Source organism: Vanellus vanellus (genome assembly GCF_965231255.1).
Source record: "Vanellus vanellus genome assembly, chromosome: 6".
In the NCBI taxonomy this organism is placed as follows: domain Eukaryota; kingdom Metazoa; phylum Chordata; class Aves; order Charadriiformes; family Charadriidae; genus Vanellus; species Vanellus vanellus.
In genome coordinates, this window is record NC_138911.1 from 36,085,555 (window position 1) to 36,110,483 (window position 24,929).

The 24,929-nt window shown below is 38.1% G+C and overlaps 1 protein-coding gene across 1 annotated transcript; it reads left to right on the forward strand.

Moving 5' to 3' along the window:
* The first annotated feature begins 13,908 nt into the window (after positions 1-13,908).
* LOC309673375 (fibrinogen-like protein 1-like protein) lies at positions 13,909-17,684 on the forward strand. The gene is made up of 2 exons (XM_082485139.1): positions 13,909-14,068; positions 16,898-17,684. Exons 1-2 carry the CDS (start codon positions 13,921-13,923, stop codon positions 17,596-17,598), a joined length of 849 nt encoding a protein of 282 aa, XP_082341265.1. The 5' UTR covers positions 13,909-13,920; the 3' UTR covers positions 17,599-17,684.
* The last annotated feature ends 7,245 nt before the right edge of the window (positions 17,685-24,929 follow it).

Here is a 24,929-nt window from a genome sequence, read left to right on the forward strand (position 1 = left end):
GGGCAGGAAAAGCACAGGATGCACACGTGTGGTGCACAGGGCATTGGGAAGATCCTGTTTAATAGGCTTAATTGTGATCTGTATCTCCAAATGCTGGTTACTGACCAAGTAACTGGCACTGAGACCAGCTCGGCTGGGACAACTTCTGTGCATGCTGTACTCTCCAAAATAGAGCACGTAGGCACGAAGTTTCAGGAGTTGTTTCTTGCCCATGCTACCTTCTCTGCCATATCCAAGAATTATGGGGAGTGGAGGGAGAGTGTTTTTATTTGGCATACCCAAAAGTGTGTTGACAACTATTGCGCAAGCTTAATACAATGAATCATTAGGTACCAGGTCCAGGGAAGTTCTCTGGACGTGTTTCATTTAGTAAGATACTTGAAGCTATAGGTGATTGAAAAGAGAAGAATTTGGAGAAAGACCACAAAGGTAATGTAAGGACGTGAAAAAGAGATTGAAGAAATTTTAAGGATTGCTGTCATGGCAGATTTGACCCAAGTATTAAGATTTGCAAAAAATAACTAAAAAAATTTGTAGACAACAAAGTATTTTTGTGATGTTCTACGGACATTCTCTTCTAGGTGACTGTTAACATTGGCAGTAGTGCTAGCATATATGGATAATTATGAGAGCACAAGTGAACATGTCTGGCTACGTCATGAGTCATGTATGTCATAACTGTAGTCACAGACTTCTGTATTTCCCTATTACCCATGTAAGTGAAGAAAAAGCAGGCATCCCATCTTCCTTTCCAGCCTGGTAAGATTGCTGTACCATTCAAGAGGTTGAGCTCATAATTCTTTTCCTTGGCCACTACTTAAAAACTGGTCACCCATTTAAGGCTTTTCCCTAAATGCTATAATCTGGCCACCAAGCAATCCACTTTTTCCCCCTGCTATTAGCGGAGGCTTCATTCTGTGTGATAGTCTGCTGACGGACTGGCTAAATACGAAACATTGTTATACTGCAAGTGCCAAAAGGCAAGCAGGATCAGTTGTGAGGAAAAAAAAAAAAACAATTTCAGAAATCTTACCGCTTTCATCATTTCAGTGTCTGTAAAGACGGGAGTTTAGATCTTAATGACTATTTTGAACTTGATACTGTGTGTAAAATCTGGTGATTCAGACCTTAAGATAATACAACATGTGGGGAGCTTTTAGTCACAAAATTGTCTGTATTGAGTTTTAGCCTATTTTCGGGTTAAGCTAGTGAAAGCTTCTTGAGGTCACAAATAGGTTGTGGTTGGTTTTTTTTGTCTGTTGTTTCAAAATCCATAAAGGATTATGAATCCTCTGTCATAATAAATATTGATTCTTCAGGAAAACCTGTCTGCTTTTGAAATTACAAGGTTACTCCTTCAAATTATGCTGGCAGTGGCCCTCGTGTAATACTTCGTTCCCAATAAGGTTATGAAGATTTAATGACAATATAATTTTCTGTGCAAGTGGAAGTTAGTTAGTTAGCTCTTGTATTGATGATGCGCAAAACTAGATTACGGTTGAGCTCATTTTTATTATGTATTTGGTTTGCATGGCTAATAGGAATAAAAATAAATTAAAGACTGTCATTCAGTCAAGGGCAAACGGTAGTGAATATACAACAGAAAGAAAACCTTTCATGGCATTTTTCAACCTAAACTGGATTTTGAATTGGGTCTTTAAAGCTGAATACAGACATCAAAAAGTAATGTAAAAGGTGGTGAAACTCATTTGAAAACAAGCAAGTAAAAAAGGAAAAAGGTTTTCAAAGGAATATTTTCTGTTTGAAATATTAGAATGTTCTCCTCAGAAGCTCTCTGGATTAAGGATGTTCTTGCTGACACACACAGGCACACCATTTCCCTTTGTGTTTCAGAATGTTGAATAGGACCCCCAAACTCATCGTCTGGTGTGCAGGGCCCAGGACTGCTGTTTACCATGCAGATGCAAGGAGAATCCAGTTAAATGCTTGAAGTAATACTTCCCATTCCTGGGGTCAGAACAGAATAAGATTTTTGAACTAATTTTTGGGAGTGGTGAGGAGTGTTTCTTCTCCGACTAGTTCATTTACTCAACTGTCCATAGATGTGCTGCAGATTGCTTCAGCTTGGCAGGTGGGAAATTTATAAGCTGTATTAATAAAGATTTAATTTCTTGACTGTAATTGTAGAACACCCTGGGGGGAAAGTAACTAAAGAAAGTGGAGATCATGATTAAGCCTCCTAAGGCGGTTGTATTTTTGCAGTGCTAAACATTCTCACTTACAAAGAGGAGGAGCTCAGATGAGAGGTGGAGCGGTTACTAAAAGACAGGTTTATAGTGAAATAAGTGCAGTATCCATTATTGCATTTACCAAAAGTAATGAGATTTGAACCATGGTGTTGTTACCGGGTGTGTGATTAAAGGATGCAGAGGATCCTTTCCTAAAGATAATACTTCTACTGGTAGCTTTGTAAGGGTCCCCCACCTTAGGTGTGTGAATCTATAGATAGTTGGTAGAGACTCCTTAAGAGACCTGATTTTTTAATCCTCTCACTTTTGGATTTGAATTGTAGTGTTGATACTCCTTCTTTTGTTTTGGTTTGCTTTCCTGCTAATTCTATTCATATGGTATTTACACAGAGTTTTTTCACTTCTATTTGTCCTTCGTTTCTATGAAGACTACAAGGGTCTTGTTGAAATTGCTGTAGCGAAATCTATTCAGCTGGTGATGGCAGAAATAGTTGTATACATCACTTGGGCTTTCAAGTGTTTCAGTGGCAGCAACCAATTATTTCTGCCACCAGGTAGCTAGCTAATGGTGGAGAGGTCATTTGTCCTGGAAAGATCTGATCAAATTACTGTGCTTTCTTTGTAATATGTTTGAAGCTTATTTTATTGTAGAATTCGTTTCAAACCCTTCAAGTGTACCCTGAAGAGAGTATCAAAAAGATTGTACAGAGTCAGCTACAGTTCACTGAAAGTACAAGAATTTAACAAAATGCACTGTTTACAGTTTTTCCTTTGGGGGGGGGAAAAAAATGCAGAAAATATCCAGAGAGCCTGGGTGGCTCCTCATAAAATATGTCAACTTAAGTCCCAATGCCTAATACTGAAGGTCACCTGCTACTTTCAGCCCACTTCATTAGTATCACATAGGAAAGAGACACACTTGAAGAATTCTGCCTCTTTCGATCTTAAATTTGTATTACAAAAAATTCGCATGCTCTCCTTCATACATTGTAGCTGTTTATGCACCTTTTGTATATGAAGGGCTAAACTTGCCCTCTGAAGCTCATTAAGTGCCTTTGTAGCTTTGCAGTACCTTGTTAGCCTTTTTTAATCCTTTGTATATTGTTCAAATCTGATAGCCTTTTTTTTTAACTAGCTAAACTTCCACTTTCTCTAATATGCTTCTTTGTAAGAAGTGATTATGGCTATAAAGACCTAAATTTCTAATTTGATTTAAGCACTGTTTGTTGGGTTTTTTCCTTTCAACGTTGCTCACATTGCCTGCTCTTTCTGCATGTATTTTTAATATTTTACATATAGCGTTACATACTTTTACTGCCTAATAATTCTTTTATGTTCCAATTTAAGAATTTGAATAAGCAGGTATTTCTGCAATAACAACATGTGTTACTGAGAATATTAATACAGTTTATCAACAGAAGTCCAAACCATGAAATGGGCTCTGCTGTGTTTGCTATTTTTAGCAGTGCTTACTTGCTTCAGTTAGCTCCTTTATGAACAAGATACCAACCAAAATTACCAGTGCTGCCAGGTTACATAAATAACTGTGGAAAACTATGTAAACACATCTGAAGATCTTGCTCTGCTATCCAGTGTTGCAGTGCAAGGGAAGTTTAGTATTCTTTCTCCAGCCAATGCAAGGAGTATTGGTCTCGGCGGTTGAACACAGCGTTATGGCTATTCCACCGGACAGCTGCAGGTAGCAGACGATGAGAAACTCCTAGCTTGCATTGTAGGAATATACTTTTTGCGTGTGTATGGCCTTGTACTGCTGTAGTGCTTCCAGAGAGTCTCCTCCAAGCGACCGTCGTCTGTGGCCCCGGTATGCCTTAACAAGGAGTGCTTAAAGCACAGTAGTCAGGAAAGGTCATTAAGCTGACCAAACTGAAGCAAGGGTAAATAAACAAGAGTTGAAACCACAACCCTGAGATCTCTGCATGAACTTCCCTTCATTTCTAAATTCTATAGGTTAAGTTTTAGAATCAGCACGTTAAAGAGGTATTACAGGTTTTCGAGTCTGTGTAGGTTGTTAGACTGCAGGTTCTTAACAGCACAGTTCCTTAAAACCTTTCAGTAGTCATTGAGAAGTCTGACTAATTCTTATGATGTGATCTCAACCCCTCTCTTGGGGAGAACTGTGGGCAGTGAAATGTCTTGTTTTGGTAGAAATTTTCCTGCTCCCACCCTATCCGCCCCCTGCGTATTATTCATGTTGCTATCCATTTTCCTTAAACAACAGAAGGATCAAGAAACTAAGTCACGGAGTTAGTGTGAGACAGTGAGATCTGTGGTAACTATCATTTCCAGGAGAGATTGATTCCACAGTCAGCTGCACAAACACCTGTTAGCGTGGAGGGATATATGTGGTTTGGGTTTGGTTTTTCGGTTTGCTTTTTCCCTGGGCTCATCATCGAACTGAGAATTTGATTTGTTTATTTAAAGCCTGTCTTATGTTCTGAAGTATTCTTTTTATGATCCTTCCAAGCATTTCTTGTGAGGTATATTGCTGTATACGAAAAGCCCCTCTTTTTTCTCATTTTTTTTAGCAAAGCTACTTCAGCTGTGAGGTTGCTAGAGAGCAACAGAAGTCACCGAATCTCTCATTGGAAATGAGATGGTTGCCATGACAATGCTCCCAGCTGCTTCTTGTCCCAGATGAGAAAATCATTTTTAGAGTCATATTACAAGGTTAGGTAACAATGTTTTAAACTGAACAGTGTAGCTTATTGACTCAAATCAAAGATCAACACATTGCTTGTTAAAAATCTTTGGGCTGATAATCAGATAAAATTGTTGAATTAAATATTTATGCAGGTACTTATCAAATATTTTTTGCTATTTGTTTTTGATCAGATACTTGAGGTAAAAATGGTGCCTTGAGATGGAAAATATTTTCATCTTACTGATTTTACTAAATGTCTTTATTGTAGTAGAAATTTTCCTGAAAGCTGACTGATACCCAGATAAGTAGTGTTTAAAATATGACTGAGTTTGAATCATATTCTGCAATGTGCCAAATCTGGATCAAACCTGAAATGCTCAGTACCTTTAAAGTTTATTATCTCTCAAGTCCAGAGAGTTGATGATGGAAGTGTTGGTTGTCTTGGTGGTCTCTAGTCAACTTCACTTAGAGCAGGATTATCACCAACACTAGTTCAGTTCAGTCCAGTCATGCTGCATCTGGCCAGTATTAAAATCCTCCAAGCACGGAGGTTTCACAACCGGTCTGGGAAAGCTGTTCCCATGCTGCACTACCCCTGGTGAGCAAGCTTTCCCAAATGTCCAGTTTGGACCTCCCAAGTCACAGGCTGTGGTCATTGCACCATGTTATTATTAGACTAGGTGATTAATCACGGTAAACACAAAAGTTTGGTGAGGTTCGGATGAATAGTGACAGGCAGAGGAACCATAGTTAACCTAATCAATGAAAACTGGAAGACAGAGCCTTGACTGCTCCTAAGACTACCAAAGGAGAATGATTAGACCATTGTCCCTGGTGTGAAAACAAAAGAACTCCCTGCACAGTAAGTGTTGCCTACAGGGGGACTCACTATGGGATGCAGGGGAAAGGGCACTTTGGAATTGTTTAAAGGTTGGTATGGGAAGCTTTTAATAGGACTGTGGGAATGTGTGAAACTTTCTTTGGAATGTTTAGAGGAAGGACGAATGGTCATGAAGGGAGGGATCCATGCAGCAGGGGGAACAAGCCTGGTTTGATTTCTTTCTTGACCAGTCTATGCTGGCTGATTTTCATCACCTTATCATCCCCTGGTTTTTTCAGTTCTCTTATTTTCTGAGTTTTGAAATGTAGCTCGCTGTTCTTTATTTCTCTTAATTTTTCCCCTTTTTAAAAGATAGGCCTCTACTATGCCCACTGAAGTCCTCTGGAACCTTCAGGACTTCTAAAAGGTAATTGTAAATGGTTCAGAGAGGACTTTTGCTAGTTCATAAGGTGCCTGTAGAATTTAATCTGTCCTTGCCACTTTGAAAATACCAACTCAGTGTCTTTGAGATGTTTTTCACCTAATCTGGCCTCCAGTCCTACTCCTTCATTGAAACTGATTTCATTAAGTATCTGATCACTGTTTATGAAGTCTGCAACAAAAAAGGCATCAGATCTGTGCCATTTGCCCTCCTCCCTCAGTAAATAATGGATTTTTGGTTTTGACTTCTTTTGATTTTTCAGTGCATTTACCGAATATTTGTCTGGTTTATATGTCCCTTGATAATGGTAGCCTTTTTAATCTTAACCTCTAATTTTATCCTAGTCTGGTACTGTGTTATTCCTATGTAGTCACTCTTGTCCTTTTATTCCACTTATTTGCACAACTTCATTCTGACTTTAAAATTTTTCAAGAACTCTTGAATCAGACCTTTTGAGGTCTCAGTATGGTTCCTGTCTTTCTTCATGAGAAATAGTTTGTTATTTCTCCTTCATTATAGTACCTTTTATTAATTGACAGCCCCCTTAAAGAGCCTTTTTCTCCCAAACCCTTAGCAAGAGAGGATGGAAAAGGGTTGCCTAAGTTTCTTGGTTTGCTTTTTTTCTTCTTTTTTTTTAATATATTGTCCTTACAATGCTGCACATACTTTTCCTTTCCTCGGAATCACAAATTCTACCATATTAAGATAGGTGTCACCTAAATTGCATTCCACACAAATATTCTTTCAACAGTTTTCACCTGCAATTATTGTATCTGGCAATTTCTGCCACCTTTAGAATAAAAGTGATTTACAATATGTGTCCTGCCATAAAGCTACATGAGTCACTTAAGTTTTTTGTTACCCCTAGTCCTGTCTGTCAGCTAACCAAACATTATTTTCCAATGTCTTCCATAATGATGGATTTGGATGTATTTTTCACGTTAGGTCCTACTTCAGTGTTTTTGTTGAAAGTGAACCCTTTTCAATTCAGTTAAGTTTCTACGCTTTTGGAATTTAGTCTATGGTTCAACAGGAAGACATGAAGAATATGAGAATATGTTTTTAGTGTTTACTTCAGACCTTGGAATATTTTCATTAAAAAAAAAAGTTACTGAATATTTGAAAAGTCAAATGTTTCTAAGAGGGAAGCATTTGTTTTGTTTCACCTTCAGTCAAAAATATATACCTTGATTCATTTCCCAAATAATGGTTCATCTCACAAATAATGAACTTCTAAAAAGAGACTTAGAAGCTGTATTGAAATAGTCTTATGTGCAGTTTGTTTCAGCAGTTAATAACTGCTTTCTGCATTGTCAGACAAAGCACACACTTAAGACACCACTGCCACCTCAGAAGTTCAAGAACAAGTGAAAACTGTTACGAACAATTTTTTTTTGTTACTGATCCTATACAGAGATACCAAAATGCATTTAGCCAAGGTTGCAAAGCAATTCAAAGCCACTCAAAGTTGCGGAATTATTTCTATGGCCTGGTTTTGTTGCTTGTTTTTTTGGTGTGTTTTTTTCCCAAAGCAACCGCTTGTGCTGTGTACCCATAAAACTTCTTTCAAGACAGATACTCAGTGAGCCCTTTTTTATATGTTTTATGTGTTTTGCCTTGTTAGAACTTTGTCTCTTGAGTTCCTTGGTATGCTGAACAAGATTATTCCTTGAAGGTTAGGATTTTTACATGTTTCTGGCAACAATACAAAGCCATAAGTAATCCATCTCAAGTGTTTTGACGATCCTGGCTACAGAAATTGCTAGCCTGTGTCAAAGCCTTTCCCATAATGACAGAGGCCATCCAGGGCATAGTAATTATGAAATGATAATTTTCGATTCTCAGAGGAGTAAGGAGGGGGGTCACCAGAACTGCCACCTTGGCCTTCCAGAGGGTAGACAACTGGTCTGGCTGAACAGAGAGCTTTGACTGGAAGTCAGGAAAAAAAAACAGTTTATGACCTTTGGAAGAAGGGGCAGGCAACTCAGGAGGACTACGAGGATGTCATCGGGCTATGCAGGGAGAAAATTAGAATGGCCAAAGCCCAACTAGAATTTAATCTCGCTACTGCTGTAAAAGACAATTAGCAACAAAAGGAGATCTGAGGAGAATCTTCATCGTTTATTGGATGTGGGGGGAAACACAGTGATAAAGGATGAGGGAAAGGATTAGGTACTTAATGCCTTCTTTGCCTCAGTCTTTCATAGCAACACCAGTTGTTCTCTGGGTACCCAGCCCCCTGTGCTGGAAGACAGGGACAGGGAGCAGAATGAACCCCCCATAGTCCAAGGGGAAATGGTTAGTGACCTGCTACACCACTTAGACACACACAAGTCTATGGGGCCGGATGGGGTCCACCCAAGGTTACTGAGGGAGCTGGTGGGAGTGCTCACCAGGCCACTTTACATCATTTATCAGCAGTCCTGGCTAACTGGGGAGGTCCCAGCTGACTGGAGGTTGGCAAATGTGACATCCATCCACAAGAAGGGCCGGAAGGAGGATCCAGGGATTTATAGGCCTGTCAGTCTGACCTCAATGCCTGGGAAGGTTATAGAGCAGATCATCTTGAGTGCCATCATTTGGCACGTACAGGAAAAACAGGTTTTATGCACAGGTTTATGAAAGGCAGGTCCTGCTTGACAAACCTGATCTCCTTCTATGACAAGATGGCCCACCTTGCGTGGGGGAAAGGCTGTGGGTGTTGTTTACCTGAACTTTAGTAAAGCCTTTGACACTGTTTCCCACAGCATTCTGCTGGAGAAATTGGCTGCTCATGGCTTGGACAGGCATATTCTTTGCTGGCTAAAAAACTGGCTGGATCATTGGGCCTGAAGAGTTGTGGTAAGTGAAGTTAAATCCAGTTGGCAGCCGCTCACAAGTGGTGTTCCCCAGGGCTCAGTGTTGGGGCCAGCTCTGCTTAATACCTTTATCTACAACCTGGACAAGGGGATCAAGTGCACCCTCAGTAAGTTTGCAGATGACACCAAGCTGGGCGGGAGTGCTGACCTGCTTGAGGGTAGGATGGCTCTACAGAGGGATCTGGACAGGCTGGATCGATGGGCCAAGGCCAATGGTATGAGATCCAATGAGGCCGAGTGCCAGGTCTTCCACCTGAGTCACAACAACCCCATGCAACACTACAGGCTTGGGGAGGACTGTCTGGAAAGCTGCCTGGCAGAAAAGGACCTGGGGGTGTTGGTAGACAGCCATTGAACATGAGCCAGCATTGTGCTCAGGTGGCCAACAGCATCCTGGCTTGTGTCAGGAATAGTGTGGCCAGCAGGACATGGGACGTGATTGTCCCCCTGTACTCAGCGCTGATGAGGCCGCACCTTGAATACGGCATTCAGTTTTGGGCCCCTCACTACAAGAAAGACATTGAGGTGCTGGAGCGTGTCCAGAGGAGGGTAACGAAGCTGGTGGAGGGTCTAGAGCACGAGTCTTCTGAGGAGAGGCTGAGGGAACTGGGGTTGTTTAGCCTGGAGAAAAGGAGGCTGAGGGGAGACCTCGTCACTCTCTACAACTACCTGATAGGAGGTTATAGCAAGGTGGGGGTCAGTCTCTTCTTCCAAGTAACAAGCGATAGGATGACAAGAAATGGCCTCAAGTTGTGCCAGGGGAGGTTTAGATTGGGTATTAGGAAAAAATTCTTCACCGAAAGGGTTATCAAGCACTGGAACAGGCTGCCCAGGGAAGTGGCTGAGTCACATGGTTTAGTGGTGGATTTCGAGCACTAGGTTAAAGGTTGGACTTGATGATCTTAAAGGTCTTTTCCAACCTAAAAGATTCTATGATTCTGTAACATTTACTGGCATTTACTAACATTGTTATCCAGACTGCTACTTTGCCCTTGCTAGAACTGATGTTTTTCCCAGAATCATAGAATCTAGTCTTCATTATATGGTTTCATTACATGGGTTAGATATGGATAGTCTTCATTATATGGGTTAGATATGGATATTTTTCATATTCTTTATACAGATAGTCTGATTAGTTGCAATATAGTAGCCAGATTGTCTTTGCAACTAACTAAAGAGCTTGATGTAGTAGTAAGTTAATCAATCTCAGACAAATTCTTTCTTTGCAAGGGTGTGCCATGAGTTGTTAAAGGTTGTAAAGAGACTTTCCACATAGGAGAGACTGCACTGGAAAAAATTCAAATGAATGCTTGCCAGTTAAGGCTGAGCAGAATCAGAGGGATAATTAAAACTTCAGCATATATTGGAGAAGCAATATGCGGTCACTGGACTAACAAAAAGTTATTATAGTAATGCAGTATTTTGAAATCTGTGTACAACCAAACCATAACAATGTAAAGTAGTCCTACCGTAAGATCATTATATAATTTTCAGGGCTGAAAAATTATTCTCAAAATACTTGATCAAGAGCAGAGAGAGATATATCATGATTTTAATTGTTTTTCAAAGTTTTGATCTGCAGAAATAGATGCCTTTCTGAGCACGAGTGAATGAACGCTGCTGCCCTTTCTTCTCTCTTCTAATTAAACACTTCCCACTTCACTTCTGCTCTGCCAGCTCAAATGAAAGTTTGAAAATCAACAAAGAAAAGCAAACAGCAAGAAAGTAGAGAAAAATGGAAAGACGGGGGAGGAGATAAACAGTGATGGAAAATGTAAGAACCAAAGGCACAAAACAAAGATGTACCTCAATTTATATCAGGGTAACATGAGACCTATCAAGAAATACCACTAAAGTCAATGGTGTTTTCTAGAGTGCATCAATATGGACAGAGTGGAAAGGTACCTTCTCCTGCCCTTCCTTAGCAGCCTAATTAAGTACCTAACTAAGTACCCAAGCTTGGTACAAACCAGAAATTAGATACGTCAAACATACAGATATCAGAAATTCTCTGAACTGCATAATGCTAAAAGCAGAAAGAATGTGTTCTTAAACTTTTCCCTGTAGCTCTGCTACTGACCACTGTCAGGGAAAAGACACTATTCTGACTCCCTGTGGCCATCCTCATGTATAATAAAGTGTTGCTTTTACTTTTAAAAATGAAAAGAAATATCACTGAGTTTTAAATGTTACAAGCAAAATCTTCCCTAAAACATTATTTATGTGTATTTATTTAATTGTCCACGAAATACAAATCCTCACATGTGCTTTCACTGAGGATGAATTATTGAAAAACAGAAATTATGCATAGTACAAATCCTCAAGTAGAACTTGCACAGGACTTAAAAGCTCTATCAATTATAATTTTGACTTGGTTTCAGGAATGGAATCATATCAAAGTGGGTTGCAGGCTGGATCAAGGAGCACAAAAACTTAAATGTTGGCTCATCTTGAAAGGGGTAAATGTTAGATTAGACATCATCTAAAGGCCATGCAAGTAGACAGTACAACTTTCAGATAAATAGCAACAATTAATTCATCTAATTCATTACAGTTTTGACTGGAATTAATGTTAATTAACTTTTGTTAATCCAAATAAGCTAAAATCGAAACCTGTTGGCCAGCCTGTTCTGCTTTTGTTTTTTTTTCCTTGTTTATAGCTCTGAGACGCTGCTTCTGATTCATTCACATTAAAACATGAAGTAACAGCAAGGTTAATGATTGGTTTGTTCCTAATACTTAAAAATCAAGTTGTCTCTTTGCAATTTCAAATGTAACTAGCAGAATAGCATCTAGTTAATTCACCTATGCAAAATTACATAGTACATTTGAGAATCTGTCTGTGTGTATTTAAGCAATGTGAGTAATTTTCTGAACTAAAACCCCTTCATGGTTCCCGTCTCCGTGTCTGTTGATTAATCAAGGAAATTTAATTTAGTTACTGTGTTGTTTTAATCTTTGTACTTTATAATTCATAGGTACTTTCTTGCAAGTGTAATATGTCAGAGCAAAGTCCACCAGAGTAAGAACAGCATGAAATAATGAAGATGCAATTTTGCTGCATTTGAGATAGCGCGTTGGAGCTGATTTATTCACCTGGACTTAAGTAGCAGACAAAGTACAACTGTAGAGAATGAGCTCATTCGGCTGTGTGTGCTTTTCTTTGCCAAGCTTCACTTGAAAGAGGTAAGGTGTCTGTCTAGTGCTGTTTTCTTCAGTTGCTTTCTTAATAATTTATAATACCATTATTAATTAAATGGATGTGTAAATCATTTCAATGTGTAAATATGAGGGAAGAAAAAAGACTGACTCACTCAAAAATGCTAAAAGAAATCAAAACAGCTAAAAAAAAATAACTCCAGATCCAAGAACAGATTTCCTGGCTTGTGGGTTAGGTTTTTATTTTAAGTAATTTATAATATAATAATTTTTAATGGCAACAATAGTAGAAGGTTTCAGGGAAAAGGATACATGACAGTGGGAAATGCAGGCACAGTAGAACATAAATGCTTTAAGGAAAACCCTGTGCCAAATTTCATGGCAAGTAATCTTCCAGTTTATTATGATCCCAATGTCAAATGAGCAGCTTTGCATAAAATAGCAAACTGTATGTTAATAGTAAATGAGAATTATTATTGAATAGTTTTCGGTAGGGTAGAAAATTCTGTTTTGCTGGGTTTCTGTATGGTAGGCATAAAAATTAACTCTCAAACCTGAACTTTATGACAATGATTTATCTTGGACACTTTTAAAAAAATGTGCTGAATATTTTTTCACTCTGGAAAACTGATTGCTGAATCTGCTGCTAAGTCATTAGATTTATAAGGAATGTGGCTCTGTTGCATCATAAACCACTGTGGAGAAGGGTACTGCAGACTCTGTGCTGACACTGGCAGTAAATGAGCTCTGACCGAAGAGCTGCTTGCTACATCTATTTTCTGCATTCATCAAAGACACTGTGGGGAGCTCAGTCCTTAAAAAAAACAAACAAGAGTTTGGCTAGAGTCTAAGTAAATGTGTCCTTTGAGAGTATGGGAAACATTTGTTACCCTGATTCAGTATAAGCTGTCATTGATACAGAAATTCCTCTTCAGTCAAGCTGGGATTTGCCTAAGCGAGGACCCCAAGATTTAGTCCAGTAATAGCCTAAGCCTTCTTGCTATGTCAGATGGAGGTTTACTAGATGTGTAACCCTAAAAGGAGGACAAAATGAGGCTCAAAACTGGTTTGATTCAATAAATAGCATCCTTTTGAGGAGGCTGAGGAAAAGATCTTTTTGCTTTGTTTATTAAGCTTTTTTTAATCTGATTTATACCTGTGACCTATTAGTTAAAGCTGTAGATGGAAATTCATAAAAATCATAGTCCAGATGGGCTGAAGTGAGTTCTCCAGTGCATGGAAATATTCCCAGCACTCAGAAATCCATGTTCTTGAGTACTGTTTGAACTACAGACAGTCAGCAGAGCCAGTGTTACTGTTTCTGCCAGTTTGACCGCTGGTGCTTCTGTTTCACTACAGTTTGGACTTGGGGAAGAAGCAAAATTTAATTCTGATAAATATAAGATGTGCTTTTTCTTTTGTCATTACATTAATTTCTATGGCTTTTTGTCACACACAAAATTACATTATGTTTCATTGACCAGCATGGCACAAGGTGATGGAATTGAGAGACGTTCTAAGTGTCGCAGCACAGTGCTCTGTGTCAGAGGAACGACAGTCAGAAATAGTGGGTGAGACATCAGGAAAAGGAGAGGTCCTTGAAAGACGGGAGGAGCCAATTTTGGCAGAAGCTTGCTATATTGAAGCTAGGTATTTCAATACCTTTCTCCTTCAGGACTTTCATACTAAAAGTCATAAATCTTTCCATTTTCAGTTCCAGTCTGTGTTACAGTTCTGTATTGCTGCAGGAGGACTGACTCGGAAGGAGGATGTTGCCGACAAGCTCAGTGGGATTTATTCTGTTCTTGCTCTCTCATTGCGCTGTGTCAGTGAGCACCAAAGAGGCAGTGGTCTTGGCTAATGCCCACCTTCTCCCCCAAAGGGGCTATGAGAGACTGGGTAACATCGATGACAAAGGTACTCATGAAGAGAGACATTGATTTAGATGCATGCTGTGTTTTAATTTATTGATTTGCTATAACATTTTCAGCCAATGTATTTGAAAGTTAGCCCTTTGCAATATGAACACGTCCTGCCCCAAAGTCCAGGATCTTTAAAACCCTTGCTCAGCTGCCATATAATTCAGGAGAAATAAACAGTTGTTTGGGGTTTTTTTGTAAGAAACATTTTGTGGCATCTGAAGGCTTACTCTTAGGACAAGCATATCTACATTACAGCTGACACTTCAGTACCTAAATCCCATTGGTACCTATAACTGGGGCATCCCTAGTTTGCAAGGTCCAGTTCGGTAGGTTTTCTTACACATTTACTAGAGTAGATCCCACATAAGATGTACACAAAAAGAGTAGTGGGATTGATTCATTTTCCTCCTCTGACTGATGGCTTTTGAGGGTTTATAAAATTCAGTTTCCAAGTGAATCCTGTAACAATCAGCCTAAATGATTTTCTCATTATCTGTCTATAGACGTTCTATTTTGCATGAATAATATTCACTGAGAAGAGCAAATACAAATGTCACTGTATATATCACTGGCTTGGACATGGCTATATAAATCACCTAAATAATGATTCTATAAAACCATGGGATCAGGTTTGGAGTCAGGTTCTGTCTTCCAGACAAATGTTCTAACAACTGGGGTACAGAGTCATGCACACGGTTCTGCTCTTTCAGGACATTGAATAATGTCATGCAGATAGTATTGAGATTTAAAGTATTCTATTCATGGCTGTAGATTCTATTAGGGAAGGAAAGGCAGAAATGTAAGACCTTGGAAAGCCTATACACTCCTGTAAATGGGTCCTGAATGACTTAGAAGTGCCAATAAACTTCTGAATATCAAATATAAAAGACTATATTTAACACGATACTGATACTATGAATAATACTATTTAACAGGTTTAGTCCATCTGCACTTCTACAAAGCCTATGATAAAATACTTCACACAATATTCAATCGGAGAAGGTAGGGTTACATTATAATTTCAGTAGAGATTGAAAAGAAAACGGCAAGGACTTGGGTAGAAAAGTAAACCATAAAGTTAAGGGGAGACTGGAGGTATTTGCTTATAAGTGATCTTTTCAGTGTTCTGATTAAGTATTCTGATGCAAAAATAGGAATATGCTGATAAAATTTAATAATAACACGAAGTAGAGAAATATCAATGCAAAGAATCAGAATATTACACAGAAAAAAAGTAGTTGATAAAATAGTCATTCATGGTCCTTTTCTATTTCTAGAAAGCTGGGGGCTTTTTCTTTTTTTTTTTTAACGCTAACCAAACTGTTCAGTGTACTTTTGATCTGTTGGTCATGATACCATAGAATGAGACTGACTCTTTTCAGACTCTGTTTTCTGTTCAGGAAAAGAAAAACAATGTGTTCAGTAAAAAAATCAGGAGGGGCTCTCTGGTCAGTGGTTTGAACAGAGAAGAGTTTTTTCCTGAGCTTTTATTTAAAAATTTTATCTTTGGAAATATTTTTCCTTGATTGTTTTTTGGCAAATTTTTGAAAAAAAAAAAAAAAAAGGACAACTTGCCATACTTTTCCTGAATTATCCCAGTTTCCCAGAAGAAAAAATGAAGTTCTAAATACAGTATCTAAATTCATATCAGTCATTGTCAGGACAGAACATAGGATTTCATAGGTCTGGAGAACTGTCATTTTACATCACAGGTGGTCTATAGGAATTTTTCTCACAGAGATATTAAAATTGCCAAGTTTTTATTACATATATATTACAAATATTCCATAGCATAATGATATAATGATGTGCCTTTCAACTCTATTGAGAAGTGAGTGATTTCAATTCAGAAACATGTTTCTGAGTAACAGAACAGACGTTGAATAACATCCTTCTCTACAGAAAGAATTATCTCTATATGAATTCATACATAAATAAATTTATATTTAAGTAAATTATATTCTGGCTTTTAGAAGTCTCACAGTCAATTGTAAAAAGCAGAACATTTTGCCTTAGTCTCAGATTCTGTACTATAGCAAGAAGTTAACTTATAAGCAAGTTACATTTGAAAAACACAGTATATGTATTTCAGCCAAATAGAGAGGGTCATTTTTATCGCCCTCTGAGTCTACTGGATAAGCAATAAAGTGGAAAAGCACTTGCACCTGTTTTCCTGATATTGGTGCTCAGCACTGCACAGCACTGTAGTTCTACCTGCAAATCAGTGGTAAGATTTAGCCTGGAGTTTGAGTGACAAGAACTGTTCCTAAGAAAATCCTCAGACGTTTATAATTTTGTATTAGCAAGAAATATGCTTTAGTATCTCCCTTTTATCGATGAACACATGGCATATGTATCGGAATTTAATGCAAGGATGTTACAGGTGCCTGAAGAAGAAATTGGTGAAAGAGAAATTAGATTCAGTTGTTGAGGGTAAGGCTAGCTCTAGTAATTAAACACAATGGTCCAACACATGGCACAGGGAACTGCAAACTTGCTGACTAGTCAAGCTGGAAGAACACAGGAGGAAAAGGAATGGTCTGTACACAGCTTTTGGCTTTTCAACCATATTTCTGTCATAAACGCAAAATCACACTTCTGTTGTATGACAGGGTAACAAGCCTTTTTATGAATTTCTGAACATTTCCTGCATGTTCTGCCCTGAGATCTTCCCCCCTTTTAGCTGTGCAGGTGCCCACCAGCTGGGATGATGTCAGAGTCAGCTTCCAGTCAGAAGGCAATCATTTACTCACTCTAAATTAAATATCTAAAATTTACTATTTGAACAGAAATTTACTTTAAAACTTTTTTTTTCCCTACTCAGACTATCCAAGGGATTGTTTTGAGATTTTTCAGCGCTCCAAAGGAAATTCCAGGGATGGTCTTTACATCATCCAACCAAAGGAGGATCCAATTGTTGTCTCTTGTAACATGCAGGACGGTGGCTGGACAGTAATCCAGCACATTACAGCCAATAGTACTGTTGACTTTGATAGGACCTGGCAGGATTACAAATACGGATTTGGCTCTGTTCAAGATAACCACTGGTTAGGAAATGAATATATGCATCAGTTAACTAGCGGCTCTGTGCAATATGTACTTGGAGTGAAACTTGTAAACCTCAATGCTGAAATCAAATGGGGACAGTATGAACCGTTCCTTATTGAAGATGAAGAGTCTCAATACCGAATCAGGGTTGGTCTATACAAAGGCAATGCCACTGATGCTCTGACCCTGGATACGGAAGCTTATCTCCATGACAACCAGAAGTTCACTACCAAGGACAGAGACAATGACAATTACTTTCAGAATTGTGCTAAATTGGAACTCAGTGGTGTTGCCGGGGGAGGCTGGTGGTATGACGCGTGTGCTGGAGCAAATCTAAACCGTAGGAACGTGATATACTGGCAAAAGGACTGCAACAAGCAACGCATGTGCAAGTTCGCATGGATGATGATCAAGCCCATTGAACGCAGCGTGTCATATCCAACCAAGTCCTGTCCGTGTCAGAAAGTTGAACTGTAGATAAGCCATGTGTACTTTGATTCCATGTGTACGTGGATTCTTTGTCCAGAGACTGAAGTGAACTCACACTGACTGCACAATCGCACTAAGTAATCATGACTGAAAATTTAATGTGGGCCTCTGCAAGGGCTTTATGACAGCATATTGTCCAGGACTGGACGGGGACATAGACATCTACCAACCACACAAGTGAGAAGTCACTGTCAGAGACTAAGGAAGGCCTCTACCAGAAGATTTAAATAATTAATTTTATAGTATTTTAACCGTAAGAGGAGTCAGGTATGAAATCCGGGATATGATGTCTTGTATGAGATATATATGAATATACACACTCCAGTTTTGCTCCAGTATGAATGTTCACAGTTGATCTCCTATAATTGCACATCTTCACGTATCACGCAGGAAGGAAACTTTTGGTGAAGTACTTACATTTACAAAATGCATATTGGAGAGTATTGTGTACCATAGGGCAGCATCAGGCCTTTCCTTTTTACCTTTAGTGAAAGGTATTTTAATACATAAAATTGGAATTAGCCTCATCTCCCTTGGCTTCTTTTTCCCTTCATTGACTCTTCTTTTTTTCTCTACTTTTTAATGATCCCATACATAATGAAGTATTCAGCATAGGCTTTTCTTTTCTTCTTTTTAAAGCACCCAGAGCTAATGGGATCATCAGCTTTCCCATTTAAAGCTACTAATCCAAAACTCACAACTCTGAATTTTTACACAAGAAACTCTGAACATATTTTTTAAAAGATCAAATTGATTTTGCAATTGTTTACTTATTGCTCCATTTTTTTTCTGAATATGACTCTACTTTGTTTACCATGTTTTGACTGTTGCTTCTCCCTGTTCCATGATGTGCTTCAGCCTTCTCTGTTTTTTTAGTACCACTGTGAGAAAAGAAGAGGCTTGTTTGGCTTTATTTCACATTTCCTAGCTTCAATTGTTTTGGCACTCAACCTTGACATTATTTAAACAGTGTCTTTTTTTTTTTTGGTTATAAAATAAAGAGAGAATTTTTAAATTACATTATAAAATCATCTGTTTTAAAATAATAAATAAAAGTATTTCAGTTTTGATAACCTTGAAGACCTTGTTTTCTTTTACAGCTGTTTGGTTACTTCACACATTTCTATATCATTGGAATAGCTGTATGACAACTGAAGAGTTTTCATTATTGCATTATAAAAAATTCCAGGATAATAATTAGAATATCTTGTATATTTTCTTAGATATTTCAATTACAGAAATTCAACCAACAGATGCTGGCAAACTCCTACTTTTTGATTTAAAAATGGAAGTCTCATAATTTCCATGAAAATTACTCCGCAGAAAATAAATTGTATTGTGTTTTGAGAAGACCAAGACTGCCAGGATTACTTAAGAAGAAAGATCAATTAGGAAGTGGAAAAGCCAAGGAAGCAATTATTTTTTACAATGCACCGCAACATTTTCAGAATAAGATAGATATGTTACGTGGGCGAGGCCAATGTAGCATACATGCCTATTTTGCAGCATCTGATTTTTTTTCCCCCTGAAATTGTGTTCAAAGACAGAAGCATGATAGGGGAAGAAATGGATAGCAGCTGAACTGAGTTTACTTCATTGAGTCAATTTAATGTGGGTTCTGCTGTAACTCTACCAGGACGCCTCCAAAGCTGTAATGAGGATACAAGAAAATCACCCGATTGCTGCCAGTCTCCCATAGCTTTTACTTGAATTCCTGGCCATATGGCCAGATTCTCACCCACCTTCCAAAAACGTGTTTTGAATACTCGACATTGAAACATACAATTGAAAGCCAGCAGACTGCATCGGATCCTCAAAGGCAAGTAACCTGCTCTGCAGACCACCCTTGGCCTGTTTCAGAGGATTTTGGAGGAAAGGGCTGTGCAAATAAGCTGTATGAATGACTCGGGCTACAGCAGCCCAAATCCAGCTGCCCAGTTTTGGAGGCACTCTCTAGTATTAACTTGCGCCCTACAAACCCATGCTGACACTGAACTCCAGTATAGGGATTAGATTAAATTGTATTAATAACTCATAACAACAAGTCTCCAAGCAAAAACAAGACAGAAAGATTAATCCAGTTCAAGCAAAGACATTTAATAGAACTCAGGGAATGAGGTATGTCCCACACTTCTAAACAAAGTATGGACGGAAATTACTATCGGAGCTGGATTTGGGACTAAGTAGTGGATGGAAATAAGTAAGAATATTCCAATACACCCACCAGCACTTCTTTCTAGAGCTCTTAAAGAGAAGGACATGGAGCCCTTTATACAATTCCTTAGCAAAAGGCTGTCTTAACCAAACAGATTTTTTTCTCCATCACTGAACTTTAATCACCAGATACCCAGAACAATGCTGACAGCAGTCGCCCATCAACACTGAATCAGCAAAATCACAGTCTGAAACATGGGGGTTTCGATTCTTTCTGTTCCTTTTTTCTTTTCACTATTACATTTCTCCTATCCTCTCTCTCTCTTAGCCTTTTCTGATTATACTGCCACCTGCACAGACTTAAAGAAAGGAGATGGGTCCTCGTAAGAATATCTGGTGGAAAAAAATTTTTTGGTCAAATAAATATCTTTCCAAAACGAGGAAGCATGACAAGGTGTAGAGCAACAGGTATATGGCTGACTTCCAGCTCCAAGCACCCCTGAATGGGAGGCATGTTCCAATTCAGACATGCAATCTCCTAACAACAGCAGAAAAATAGGTTTCTTCACCTCTTTGCTACTTTGTATTTCTTCCCATAATGTTTTCTCAACTGCAGGAAAGGTAAGCACATTCTCACATACAATATCACGTTAATCAACTCAGAATTTAGCAGAAGGAAAAATTATTCCTAAAAAAGTACCTGCTGACAAAATAAGAGAGCCTGATGACCTCTTTCTAGCAAAAACACTGATTTATTATTATGTCTTTAAAAATCATTCAACTTTCATATGAGATAGTGCTTGCTTTTGTTCCTGATTTTCATATGTGTAACCTAAACAATACATTTCCAGCTTTCCGCATAACCTTTTTTTTTCACATTTTAACCATAGGTTTAAAAGTATGACAAAGTGGTTTTAGGACCAAGCATTGAATACTGTGCATCAATAAATTAGCAACATTACCTGCCTGGGCTAATTTTTTATCTTATCATTAACAAAACAAGAGTCAGTTGCTCTCACATCTTCTGCATTTCAGAAGGCACCAGGAGCCAGGCAGAGTGGTGGGGTACAGGGCTGAACCCAGCTACACTCCACAGCTAGTATCCTCCACTGTATCCTCTCTCCACTCTTCCTCCCATAGCTACCTGGTGAATTGCACATCTAAGGAGGCAAATACAGTAAAAACAACTGTCTGACCTCCACTGTGTATAGGTGGCTGCCTCATGTAAGGAGTAAAAGATATTCCAGTTTCTATCTTGGCATCGTAATCCAGGAATTTAGTAAAAATCCCCAAACTTCAGAGGTCTACCGAAACAGGAGCCATCAACAACCAGGGTTTAAAGACGTACTTGTTAAGTAGAAAACTTTTGAAGGATTTAAAATGTCTGGTTTGAGGAAGACTGACTTGTTTGATACATCAGCAGATACATGAAACCAATGGCGTTTAGTAACTAATGGCATAAGTACTGAGTAAAAGGCAGCGGTTTTACTGAGTGTAATGAAAACTGATGTTTCTAATCTGGGACAAAGCCCAGCAGTGCCTCTTAAACCTGAATAAATATATTTACCAAGATGGAAAAAACAATTGCAACACCATTCCTTTCTGAAAACACAGAGAGTCATAGATTATCTCCAGTTTTACAACACAACGCTATAATTTTTTTTTTTTAAACTAGATATAGATATGGGGTAAGTATTAATAAAATCATAAACAAGAAGTTTATTTGAATGATCGAAGTTTAAGGTTTTATGACACTCATCTGTCAATTGTATGTGGAATAAAACTTCTTAGCAAGTACAAAAGGCAGCAATGGAGATGTGGGATGACCACATAAGAAATAAGTGGCCTCTTTTTGATTTGGTACAAGGAAAGCCAAGTATTTAAGTGAATCCATTTTTGGAGTTCATGCTTGGAAGGGCATTTCAAAACAGAGACATCACTGACTACCCAGTGGCTGCGGGAGCATTTCAGGAGCTGATGGAGCCCTTGGAGTCCCCAAGGCAAACACTGCAGCACTGCAGGGGAGCCTTTCAGAGGGATGTTCTGACCTGTAATGGTTTGTAGCTCACAAAAGTAGTGAATGTGGGGTGTTCTGGTTTTTGGTTTGTTTTTTTTTTTTTTTTTTTTTTTTGTAAAAAAACCCTTCTGTAATATCTGTGTAAGCAGTATGGAGTTTTTGGGGTAGAGTCCTTTCCAACAGAGGAGCACCTAGATGATGTACAGGTCATAGCAAATAATAACTCCAGCTTCATTGTTATGTACAATTGAGGAAACATTTATTTGCTTCTCACTATGCCCAAGTAATTCCTTCATATTTCTATCTCTATAGAAAGCAAAGAAAACTAATTTCAGAGGAAAGTTGCACCATTGCATTTGTTTGTTTGTTTTCCTAGAGTAAAGAATCCAGAGAAGGCAGATGTATGTATGTTTCCTAAAAATTATGAAGTAACTTTATAAAAGAAGCATCCAAAAATTCTCCTTCACTATGAAGATTTTGGGAATCCCACCACAAAGGGGCAATTTGGAAACTGTGTTTCCTACCACAAGTAAAGAAGCATCTTACAAAATTCTATTCAAAATCAATAATTTGAAAAAAGTCCACAGGTTCCAGTTTCAAAGTGGGTACCCAGTTTCATAACAACTGTGTTCTACAAGAAAGTAGCATCTTCCAGACTGATATGGGATTCTTTAATTGTTGTAATGAACTCTCATTTCAATTTAACATACTTGCCACATCCCAATGACATTTTTATTCCTTCAGGTATGTGACTATCCTTAGCTACCCTTGCATTAGGATTTATCAGTTAAGTTAGTTTGACATGTTCAGGTCATCTCTCAAATATGACAAGGAGGCAATGTCACAGATTTCTGAGAAAAGCCCTATGTGGGAGATAAAATCATAGAATCATAGAATGATCAGTATAATTAAATTAGAGATGGGGACTTTTCCTGAGACTCTAAAACTGAAACAATATCTAAAGGGTGATAAGGAAGTACAATTAAGGATTTTGCTTTGAAGTGCATCACTGTCTCTGGATCTAGACTCCTCAAGTCCATATAGCCCAGTGCAGGTCTCATTATGGGTACAACAGAGATGAGGAACAAAAATTCACATATAAAAATAACTTTCAACAGTTAAGAGCAGTTACTAATTGACATGCATAGTTGAGTAGGATAAGCATGATTCGCAATGGAATGATACAATTAATGGCCAAATATGCTCTATCATATTTTACAGGTTCTTACAGTATTTTTTCTATAACCCTTTTGATTTCATCCTTCCTCAATTCAACAGGATTTTGCTATAAAGGAAACCCTGCATTTATGTTCTATCTTGACTTTCCGTTCTTTGCAAAGCTCTTCGCTCTGTGGTAAGTAGTCACAGAAAGTGTACAACTGTAACTAGGTATTCTGTGCCTGTTTAAAAAGTCTGGGAGCTCCTCCTAGTATTTATCTACAAACACTGGGAACTCTTCCTAGTATTTATCTACAAACATAAATTATATTTACAGAAAATGAATGTTAGTTGATAATTTATGGAGCTCTAGAATATATAGGGAGGCTGGTATGTATGAAAAGGAAGAGACAGAAATGATACCCCCAGTTTGTGGGAAAACTCAGTATTCAAAAATATTGAAGTGTGTTGGGTCTCTGAAAAGCTTAGGGATGTATATTTATGCATCTATATTGATAATACATACATACATATCTACCTATATATGTATGTTTATGTAATTATGTATGAATAAAATGTAATTTTACCAAAAAAAAGATCTTTTCACAAGTCCATGACTGAGACCATAATCAACTGTAGGATCAGTAAAAGGTTCATTTAAAGGAAAGAAATACAGATAACAAAATTGTTTTACACAGTAAAAGTCCCACAACACTTTTTAAAGGAACAAAATGTAATTTGAAAGCAAAATATAATTAAGTACTAACTGATACTTTGATGAGGATCACATTTTTCTTTTTGCAGTTCTTATTTTTTTTAAGAATAAACATCCTACATAACAATAAAGCAACAAACACCTCTTTATATAATTCTAGGTATTTACAATATACCCATGTTTGGCCATGTAACGTCTCACATGGTGAAGAGCTAGCAGCACAGTTTGAGCACGTATTTCACAATTACACTGAACCAACATTGTTGCATCCATCACCATGTATTCTAATACATTTACTGAGCACAGGGTCCATAAACATTTACAGAACACTCTAGTTCAATAGAAGCCAAAACCAACAAAAAATATCCCATTTAATTTCAGTAGAAGCCAATGCTTTACTTTAGCAACAACACCGCAGCTAGCAGGAACTGTTACTACCTCATAAATTTTGCCTTTAACTAAAGCTTGTGCCACAGAGGGACACATTCATTTGCTGAAAATCAAACACAGTTTACTGAATGCCTGATCCAATGTACTATAAAATAAACCCACTATAATAACCAACTTATACATAGTTACTGTATACAAGAAAAGGTCTGGATAGTGACAGAGGAAAGTTGATGAAAGGGTCTTTATAAAGACTCATACTTTTCTTTAATAAGTAATCATATGCTAATGTGCAAAAAATAACAGGCACAGTATGGTGTGTTACAAAATCAATCGTGAATTTAGAGAACATATTTTTACATTACTACACTGCTAATCTTTCACTGACACAATTTTACCCTCTGGAGATTGGGGATAAAAAATATTAATTACTTGTACTGTGGTTGTTGACATGGAGGAATTATGTATCTGTAGGGAAACATTTTGATGGTATGATAATTTAATAAATTATACAAACAATTTCACTGAGAGTAATGGTACATTCAGGATGACTAATAAAATTCCTGAAATGTGCAACTGGGCCATGTCACCACTGCAATGTCCCACTAACACATCTAAGTAGATATAATATGAAGATTGGCCCAAACTAATATTCCAGAGCATCTCATCCTGAATTTTGATAGAAAGGCTGCAGCTCTATCTGAGCTTTGCGTACATGGAGATCTTTCTCGTTTGCTCAAAACCACTTGTTTACCTTAGGACTTGACTCCTTATGACTCCTGTTGCCATTAACTTTGTTTTCTCATGACCTTTTCTGAGGCTTTACATTTGTTCCCACCACAAGGAGCCGGGTACCCCGCTCTGTTCCAGTGGCCTTCTGCTGAAGGC